We start from the raw sequence: 10,521 nt of genomic DNA, 5'->3' as shown, positions 1-10,521 counted from the left end.
AATTTGAAACCCTTTTTTGCCGAGAAAAATAATTAATGCATGTGAACAACTATTTATATTAAAAATATTTTAATATTTTTAAATGATTATTTACTTTTTTAAATTAAGAACTTATTAAAAATTTTTATGTAAAATATCAGGAATGGGAAGATAAATATGTAACTTTGTACAACATTGTATGAAGAAATTTATAACTTTTCAATATGAGATATTTTATTATATTAAAATGCTACATGTGTGTTATGCTTTGTTAATATTTACTAAAACGGATTATTTAATTGGGAATTTTCACTATTTTTATCATCATTATTTGGATTATCTACAATCTCGTCTTCAAAGTTTTCACCATTTCCTATGAATGTTTCCTCCTGCATAAAACTACATGGTAGTTTCATGATATATTGAGAAGCTTGAGTTTGAAGAAGAATCTGTGGTAAATATGAAACAGTTTCTTTATCTTCTTCATCATGAGTTTCAGTAAGTGATATATTTGAAATGCTTTTATATCTTAATGGTTCTACAGAATTACATTCTTCATTTAATTTGTCAATGTCTTTTTGAATAGATAAGCTACCATTTGCAACTTTACAATTAGAGGAAGCGATTTTCTCACAATTTGCATTAAGTGTAATATTCTTTGATGAAGTTAACCATAAATAATAAGGAGGCATTGGTGGTGGAACAGGTATAAATTGATAGTTTTTGCATATATTATTTTCATTATTCAGTGTAGTATCCTCTGATATATTTTTGTATATACGTTGTAGTGCTTTAGATTCACGTTCGGACATAGATTTTCTTTTATCTAGTAAAACCTCTTTTAACTCGCTCATAAAGTTTTTCACCAAAAGATTATCTAATTTATATTGTTTCAGTGAGTATTCGTCTTTTTCTTCATGCAAAGGTTTTAAATATTCTTCTTTAATATATTCTTCAAATACTTCGTCGAGAATTTCTGGATCTGAATTGAAAATCACAGATAAATCAGAATTCTCATCTATCTTGGTATGATTAATTTTAGGTTTATTGCCTCTCAAGTTATTAAATCCTGATTTTGCTATCAACAAAATGGTAAACTCTGCTAAATTTTTAGCTATGTTAAATTCCTTGAATGTTTTATCCAGTTTTTGCATTAGTATCTCAGCTGTTTTATCATTGATACCACTCTCCTGACTGATGCAGTCATCAATGTTTTTAAATATTAAAAACACTTGATTATAAGCCAATTGTAGTTTATGAGACGCCAAGTCCAATTGAACGGACGGATCATGCCATTTTGCTATGTCCCGTACTCTAATAAAAAGAATAAAAATCTCATGTAATATGTCACATATTTAATATAAATATAAGTATATATCTCAACTTACTTGTATCGAATAGGTTCTGCTTTGCAAGTATCATAATCATAAAGAATTTTTGACAGTTTGACTTTGTATACTGCCAATTTTTTAGTTAAAATGTAGATGATATAAGTTAGTTCTGTTTCAGGAATCTTTTGACAAGAACTTATCCAGGTATTTCTGTCATAGGCAATAGCTAATAAATGTAACATTTCCGATTGTACCAGAAGATAAGTGTGATATGATTTCTATAAAAAAGATATAAAAACATATTGTAAAAAGAATTTTACAAACATATATATATATATATATATATATATATATATATATATATATATATATATATATATATATAAAATGTACTATTTATTTACCTTTAATATCTGATAATTAATTTCGCCAAATGCACAAAATGTATTACGTTCAAATTTGGTAAATAACTCTCCATTGACTATGTCTGATGGCATTATTTTCGCAATCAATAAGGAGCATTCATAATATATATATGAAATATTTTCCATAAAACTTAGTAAAGTTTCTGTCAAAGATTGCAGATACTGCAATTTTTCTCCGAGAAAGTGACTAATACAAAAAAATAAAGAAAAAGGGATAGTTTTTTACAATTAAGATTTTGTACATTTACATATCTTAAATTACTCTTGAAATCATAAACTTACAAAAACTGTTGAACATGTGTTTTAAAACTCAATTTTATTTTCAACACATGCCGTAAGATCTTAAGACTTTTCTTACACATGGCTAAAAGTTCATTTTGCAATGATATAAGATGTTTTAAATCTTTGCTGGCACGAAAACGTAAATGTTGTATGTAACCAGTACAACAGATGACAGCTGATGTAAATAATACCGATATCTTATGTTTACTTAATGAAATATATATTGAAGAGATTAATATAACTCCATTCACAATTAAATCTTGCAGCATTATTCTAAAAACAAAACAAAAAATGTGTATGTTAATTTGGCATTTGCGTAATTTTCATTATTTATAATAAGATTGAATTACATATAACATAAAAAATTCACTTAAAATATTTAGTTTCCCTTTCTCTGTATAAATTTTATCAATATATTTTATAAATAAAAAAACATAGATATAGAAGTGCTTTAAAAATAATAAAAAAGACTTTATAATAATTACTTTTTAGAATCATTACTGCATTTAATTAGAATATTATTAATCATAGAAGAATGATCATTTAATAGAACTTCTGCATTCAAAATAATGCTTAATTGATTCCTAGAAATGTTTTTTTCCTGAAAAAAATAAGTTGTAAAATATAATTACATTTAATATATAAACTACAATTATAAAACTGTTCTCCAGGAAAATTATACCTGTGTTATCCAAGAATAAAAAGAAAATAGCTTCGTGTAAACTTTTTTTAAGGTATTTTTAACATTCTGAAAAAATATAAGTTATACGATTAGTATAAAGTATATTACCAAGGAGAATAGATTAACATCATAGAATATGATTATTACAATATTTAAAGAATGGTCTTCTTCAAAATATGTTCTTTTGGATATAGATATACTTTCAAATTCTGTATAGCCAAATTTTAATAGATGTTCATGAAGAGCGCTACCCTGCAATATAAATAAGATTAAATTATTTTAAAAATAATATTGGTTATTTTCCTTTATTTCTTAATTAATTGCAATTATACTTTATTCATTTGAATAAAAACTAACTTTTATTCATTTGAATATGTAAACTTCCAAATTTTGGGCTAAAATTTAAAAAATTCTACGATATATAATTATTATAATAATTAAGGCAGATAAGAACCAACGTAATTAAAGAAGTATGTATTTTAATGTCAATAATTTTTTCAAAACAGAATTTACATCATTAAACATTGAACATTTTGATCTTTTTTTTAAGCCATCTTCAGCTTTATTATCATCAATAAATCCATCAAATTGTCCAACTTGTTTTTTCAAAACTAGATCTACTATAACCAAAATATAACCAAACTATAACCAAAATATAAGAGAAGAGAGAAAGAAGAACTAAGTTCAATATCTTCGTTCACATACTTAGACCGGTACGCCTAGTCAGATTTTATATTTAAGATCATCTTAAATACTGTTTTAAGGTATCATGAATCAATCACAGAGCTGTATTCGCATCTTACAACATTACTTAAGACGGTCTTGAAATAAGATTCGAAACCAGTCAGACTATAGCTTACAAATAATGGATAAAGATATCTTCAGAGAGTGACTCTGAATATACGAATATGTTAAGGCTATTTATAAGACTTAAAGTACAGAGCAATGTACTATAAGAAATAACTACTATACTAATAACTACTATTGATCAAATATATACAGATTATTAAAAACTTGCTACAAATTAACAACAAAAGATAGAGAATCAAGTCAGGATAAGAAAGATGGAAAAAAGAAAAATAAGATAAAACATACATATATATTTGATTTTTTAGGCTTTCGCGGTATATTAGATCTGGTTTCCGGGATGCATCAGGTCGTTCCTCCCTTATAAAGCGGATGTTCGCAAAACGTCGGAATCAAACAAAGATGAATCCACGCGGCTCAAACCCAGAAACAAAATCTAATATACACACATATTCATTTGTTCATTCATATACTTTCGTATTCTTCCTCTCTTTCTTTATCTAACCTCTCATGTAAAATAATGATAATAAATTATGATAATGTAAACTGTGATAAAATGTAATATTATAATGTATACTATGATAAAATGTAGTATTATGATAAAGTAAAAATATATAATAAATATACTAATAATATATATAATAATAATAAATATACATAACCATACATGTCTTTTCTTATAATAGCAATATGGTTCTTCTAAAATTATATTTCACAAATATATATCTTTATAAAATATAATTATCGTACTTTTATTACGACATCTTCATCTTCTTCATCGATGTTGTTCACTTCCATCATTATTGTTTAATAAATTATAAATTAACACATATAAGAAATTAAGTGACATTTCATTTCACTATGTGCACTACAGCGCAATAGAAATATTCTTTTCGAGGTTAGGCGACAATTTCCCGACAAGTGAAGGTTATAATGCACTGAAATATATACTACTAGAGATATTGGCTTGGTTTATATCGTGCACTTGATATGCGTACTAAATAGTAACTTTCTATTAGATAATCTTAATATCGACGATATATATAAACAACGATATATTAAACTGATATAATACTCATCAAGAAAACATATTGTATTGATTAAACGCGTCGCCGTTGATATGCATTGTCAATATTAAGATTATCTAATAAAAAGTTACTATTTAGTACGCGTATCAAGTACACAATGGCGGGAGCGGTGCACTTGGACACGGTGCATTTGGACACAGCCAACCACAGCACCGTGTGATTAGAGACATTTGTAGGGTCCCTTGGAACAGCGACTTGTAATTGGACTGTGTCCAATTGCCCCGTGTCCAACTGATATACACCCCACAATGGCCGCGTCCCGTTTCACGCATATGCGCGCATTTATCTACAGTTCATGTTACGTATATTGTAGGAAATGTGCGTATAATACGTGAAACGGAACGCAACCAATGGCAATGGCCTGGTTTACATCGTGCACTTGATACGCGTACTAAACAGTAACTTTCTATTAGATAATCTAAATATCGGCGATATATATAAACAACGGTATATTAAGCTGCTATAATACTCATCAAGAAAACGTATTATATTGATTAAACGCGTCGCCGTTGACATGCATTGTCGATATTAAGATTATCTAATAGAAAGTTACTATTTAATATACGTATCAAGTGCACGATGTAAACCAAGCCATAATAAGATAGCGTGTTCGACTGGCCCTAGGTTAATCGCTCCGAGAGCGATTAATTACGTCATAAGTCTCTATTAGCCAATCATAAAACTTATAAGTATTTGTTTGACCAATAAACGTAGGCTGAATAACATAGAATGGGTTAACCCAGAGTCAGTCGAACATGCTAAAGGTGCGATTTCACGCAGCGAATAAAAACTGGCGTTTCACCCCACTCCATCAATTTTTACTGAAATGGCGAATGTAGCGAATAAACGCTCAAAGTTCGACACAGTCCAACTTTTAGCGAATAAAAACTGGCGTTTACCATCATTCCATTAATTATTGCTAAAAAGACGAATGAAGCAGATAAACGCTCAAAGTTCGACACAGTTCAACTTCTAGCAATTTAACTGGATCAAGTGATTGTAATTAATTAAGTGAATAAAATAGGCCATATAAATCCGATGAAAAATTTTTCATGCATAATTATATATAAAATTTGTCCGTACATAATTATGTATAATCATATAACATTATATATCATTATACAATTATGTATAACAATATGTATAATTACATATAAATCTATGTGTAATTATGTAAAATTACATATGAATTTATATATATAATTATACATGATTATATGATTAGTAGAATGCATGAACATGAATGGACAAATTTGATATATAATAATATATAATTATGTATAACTATATATAATTGTATATAATTATGTATGAAAAATTTTTCATTGGGAAAACAGCAAATTATAATAAAAACAAGAAATTATGGCTGAAGGGACTGATAAATTGACAGCGCCCGATAATACAAACAAAGTTAGTATATATTATATATAGTCAGCATATTTATATAGGTTATAACCTATAGGCTACTCTTTGTATCTTATTTATTTATATTAAATTGATTACCTTTTTCGTCATGCATTTTTTTCTTTTTTAACAAATACATTGCTGCAACTGCAGCAGCTATATGTCGTCTTCGAACTTCACCTATAATCGCCACTGTATATTTATAATATTTTATATACTCCATATCTCGATTATAACATTCCATTTTTATACTTATTGCAGTTTATACAGGAGGTTAAACGTGATGAATAGGATATGGGCGACAGCGAATAGCGTTATAACGTTGCTTTAAACTATGCTGAAATAGGGATAAAACGCTAGCTTTTATTCGCCCCATGAAAAGGATACAGGTGATAGCGAACAGCTTTTAAACGCTGCTTTGAACAACGATAGAGTGGAAACGCCAGCTTTTATTCACTGCATGAAATCGCACCTTAAGAGTTTGGCCATAAGATAGAATCTTCTGATTGGTCCGCTATTTTGACTATATAACCATGGACCGCTAGCGGCGATTCTAATAACATGTTCGACTGGCTCTGAGTTAACCCACTCTGGGTTATTCAGCCTACGTTTATTGGTCGAACAAGTACTTATAAGCTTTATGATTGGCTAGTAGAGACTTATGACATCATTAGTCGCTCTCGGAGAGATTAACCTAAGGCCAGTCGAACACGCTATAAGCGTCTGTCAACATCTGTAACGCCGCCAGGACCAACCAACGGCAAAAGAAGGAACTCAGAGCACAACAGAGTTAGTAAACGCTTCTAATATCCGCGTATCATATGGTGATACATATTGGAAAAACCTAATAGAAGTAATAAAAAGAATTAGACTTTCTTGAAAACCATAAATACTTTATAACAAAATTAATTATAGAAAATTATGTTAAAATTGTTATGAATTATGTATTGAATGAATTATGAAGGAAAATTAATGAGCCAAAAATGTCAATATATTAGACATAAATTGACAAAAATTATTTTATTGGAAGGACAATAATATACCATCATTTGGGGTAACTTTTATATCGCTGAAATGAAAATTCTACCTTTATTCGTTTAATGATGCCACATGTTTTTGTAAACTGTTGCAAATTGTTCAAAGTTACTCCGGTGTTCCAAGTTACCTCAAAGGACGGTATTTTAAATAATTGTAGCGAATTCTCTCAAATTATCGGAGAGAATAACGCTTACTGGATCGACCTCGCACGAGGTCCAGCGGCGTGAGGAAAGGGAGGCGAAATCGATTAGGAACTGATTTGTTCAAACTGATTTATTCACTTTATTTAACGCTCTCGATAACTTTACGCCGCGGCTATCTCGAGTAGATCATGAGTTGGAGCGGAAATCTTCTTAGAGTCGTAACTTCGGTCACACAACTACGACGGAAATCTTGTGGAGCATCCGACGGATGCCCGGCCGACGGAGATCTTGACGCGGTCGACGGAGATCTTGTATCGCGGTGACCCCTGACTCTTTCCCGAAATGATCGTCGAGATTCCGCGGCACTTTAGCGCAGGACAACACAAAAACCAAAATTACAATTTCCAGCGCGCGTGACGCTAATCGAATATACGGACAAAGTGTTCAAGGCAATACGGAAACGCCGCGATTAACGATGAAAAACGGCCAAGGCAGACACCGGTCGAAACAGCCGACGGCTATGAGAGCGGAGCAATCCGGAGCTGCGCGAGAGAGCGGTCGCCGACGGCGACCGGCGATTCAGAAATATGAAAATTGAAATTCCGCTAATTCGGAAATTCAAAGGAAAGCAAGACAGCGGCTTTGAGAATAAGAACTCGAACGTAGCTAACTCCGCGATACGATCTTACTATCAAGGCGAGAGATTGCTCCGACTCTTCCGATGTCTGGCTGTTAGCTAAGCGAATGCACGACTGTGTGGCCTTCTATAAAACGTGGCTAATTGCCGTGTGGAACAAGCCCGTTTCTCTTTATCTCTGGCACCCGCTGATTGGTCCAGCGCAAAAGGTGATCACTGGTCGCGTGCCGAAATTTCCTTAAAAGGAGATGTCTCACGCTATGTAGGGTTCCACGGCGCGTGCCGGCTTTCGATTCGCGGAAACACTGTTTATCCGCAGTTGCTATGACAACCGAAAGCGATCGGTGTTTATTCCGGCTTACCTGGCACGCGCCGCGGAACACCTAGGCACGTGGAAGGCACATGACGGTGCCGATCTCTCATCGCAACGAATCTCCGTTAGTTTTTTCGCTCGCATCGCGAACAATAATGTTTTAAAAAATGTTGTACGTTCTTTTTATAATATTACATATATATTATATAAACATTCTTTATATATTTTTTTTTATTCATATATTATATATCTCTTATTATATAAATATATTATATAAATATTACATATTCTTATGTAATATAATAAAGGTGCGACCTGATTGACCACGATACGATTGGACACAGATTGTAATGATTGGTTCGACCTAGTAATTCACTAGATAATTCTTTTCATCGGTTGGTTGTGTCCAATCGTACCGTGGTCAATCGGGACGCTCCCATATAATAAATACAAATTTGATATAAAGTTATATAAATATCTTATTTTGTGTTTTTATATTTTCCTTGCAGATTTTTTTTTTGTTATTTTAAAAATTGTTGACTTTTATATTATAGCAAAGTTGTATAACTTTTTTTTAATGTAATAATTTATTTGAAGAAAAAATGAAAAAGTCTGTTATTGACGATTAAAGAAATATCATAATAATTTTTCATTTATTTTAATGATAACTGCAATTTATGATCACGGACACACACAAAATATCTTTCACATGGTAAAATAGAAATCACAAGTATGTGATAGTTTACGTAATAGCCGTTGTTTGGTCCTGGCGGCGCTGCAGATGTTGACAGACGTTTTGCTGCAGACATAAGATAGCGGCTAGCGGTCCATGGTTATATAGTCAAAGATCCGCTATGTTTCGTCAAATCTCACATAGTATCCAATTCATTGAATAAAGAATACCAGGAAGGAGTATAGAAGAGAAAATCCTTTGTTAGCAGTGCGAAGAATGTAACATCATAAAACTGAACCAATTGCGATTATCGATACCATGAATTGAAGTTGTGACGTCATGTTGTCGAGAGCAAGCAGAAACTAATGAAAAAGAACAGGCAGATTGAGAGTGACAGATTGAGAGTGACAGATTGAAGAATATTTTACATTTTAATTGTTAAATAAGTATAAAATGGTTGTTTATGTGGTTTTGCAAAAACAAAAGGGCATGTGGAAACATTTCATACGTAAGTATATAACATATTCTATTTAAAATTGAATAAAATTAAAAGCATAATTTATAGGTTTACTTTGTTGTATCTTATGTACAACTTTGTTGTATAATGTTCAGCAGTTGTTTTAAGTTGTCTAAGTTAAAGTTGGATCGTTCTTTTAAATTTAGAGGAATAATCTAATTTCAACACAGATAATTTCAAATACTTGTAAAATAAACATTTTGCTGAAATGTAGTATATTATTATGTAAAATGGGATATGTAAAATTTTATTACATAATATATATGTATGTATATAAAATATTATATATGTATAATCGAAATTGACACAATGGAACTATATGTTCTCAGCTTTTTTTTTAATTTTTTAGATATAAAATGAATGGTAACCTTTGAGGTAGCTCTTTAAAGCCCAATGCAGGATATTAATGCAATCGGTGTTTTACAATATTAATTTTATTCCATAAGTTTCAGCCTCAATTTTTGGCCATTGTATTACACTGAAAATGGCCAAAAATTTAGGCTGAAACGTATGGAATAAAGTTAATATTGTAAAAAACCGATTGCATTAATATCCTTGGGCTTCAAAGAGCTATCTCAAGGGTTACCATTCATTCTATATCTAAAAAATTATATATAATGCATTTTAATGTAAATTAAAATATAAATGTTAATTATTAGTGATTTAATTATAATGTTATTTAATGTAGTTTCCCAAAACATCCAACAGCAAAAATGGATTGATTTTATGAATATGCCAAATTGGCAGGCACTACCAAACAGCAAATTATGCTCTAAGCACTTTAGTGCTGACTGCTTCGACAGACCCGGAAAAATCACTAAATTAATTAGTATGGCTGTTCCTACTATTAAGTTTGAAAGATTCGAATAGGTATGTAAGCATATATATTGTAATTATAATAGATATTCATAATATGTTATAAATTATAATATGAACTAATTCATTAATGAATATATATGTATTTTATAGATATAAAAACAGAAAAGAGCACACAAAATAATTATGCTTTCCGAAAAACCTATTACTGAAACTTATCCCAAGTAATGGTAAGTTTTATATACGATATAAAGCACATATATGTACAACATTCATAATCAGTTTTTTTTTTATTTTAATTTATTTCAAGTTGGAAATTAGATTTTAAAGTAAATGAATAACTTATATATATATATATATATATATATATATATATATATATATAT

At 30.2% G+C, this 10,521-nt stretch overlaps 2 protein-coding genes across 16 annotated transcripts in view; one reads left to right on the top strand and one right to left on the bottom strand.

Moving 5' to 3' along the window:
- Window positions 1–202: 202 nt before the first annotated feature.
- LOC116846180 lies at window positions 203–4,566 on the bottom strand. Of its 4 annotated transcripts, XM_032819710.1 has the most exons (8): window positions 4,257–4,566; window positions 2,847–2,951; window positions 2,700–2,765; window positions 2,503–2,618; window positions 2,018–2,290; window positions 1,715–1,922; window positions 1,368–1,588; window positions 203–1,293 (listed from the first exon to the last, which is right to left on the bottom strand). In XM_032819710.1, exons 1-8 carry the CDS (start codon window positions 4,305–4,307, stop codon window positions 261–263), a joined length of 2,073 nt encoding a protein of 690 aa, XP_032675601.1. In that variant the 5' UTR covers window positions 4,308–4,566; the 3' UTR covers window positions 203–260. The 4 variants fall into 4 exon arrangements, with proteins under 4 accessions (XP_032675601.1, XP_032675603.1, XP_032675602.1 ...); XM_032819712.1 differs by lacking the exons at window positions 2,503–2,618; window positions 2,700–2,765 and having other exon boundaries at window positions 2,808–2,951; window positions 4,174–4,321; XM_032819711.1 differs by lacking the exons at window positions 2,503–2,618; window positions 2,847–2,951; window positions 4,257–4,566.
- A 4,355-nt stretch (window positions 4,567–8,921) lies between these two features.
- Window positions 8,922–10,521, top strand: part of LOC116846153 (THAP domain-containing protein 2-like) — a 10,865-nt gene continuing 9,265 nt past the window's right edge. For 4 of the 12 annotated variants that reach the window (XR_004378414.1, XR_004378413.1, XR_004378411.1 and 1 more), the window contains exons 1-3: window positions 8,922–9,310; window positions 10,008–10,189; window positions 10,289–10,365. Coding sequence is in view for 1 of the 12 variants with exons in the window: in XM_032819637.1 (XP_032675528.1) it covers window positions 9,256–9,310; window positions 10,008–10,189 (237 nt within the window). In the remaining 11 variants the exon portion in view is untranslated. Of the gene's footprint in view, window positions 9,311–10,007; window positions 10,194–10,288; window positions 10,366–10,521 lie in introns of those variants that run through there. The other 8 variants (XR_004378415.1, XR_004378417.1, XR_004378416.1 and 5 more) reach the window with 5 other exon arrangements.

This window comes from Odontomachus brunneus, unplaced genomic scaffold, assembly GCF_010583005.1.
Source record: "Odontomachus brunneus isolate Ranch 3 - 2012 unplaced genomic scaffold, Obru_v1 Obru_scaffold_061, whole genome shotgun sequence".
NCBI classification, from domain to species: domain Eukaryota; kingdom Metazoa; phylum Arthropoda; class Insecta; order Hymenoptera; family Formicidae; genus Odontomachus; species Odontomachus brunneus.
This window is presented reverse-complemented; position numbering and strand designations above follow the sequence as displayed.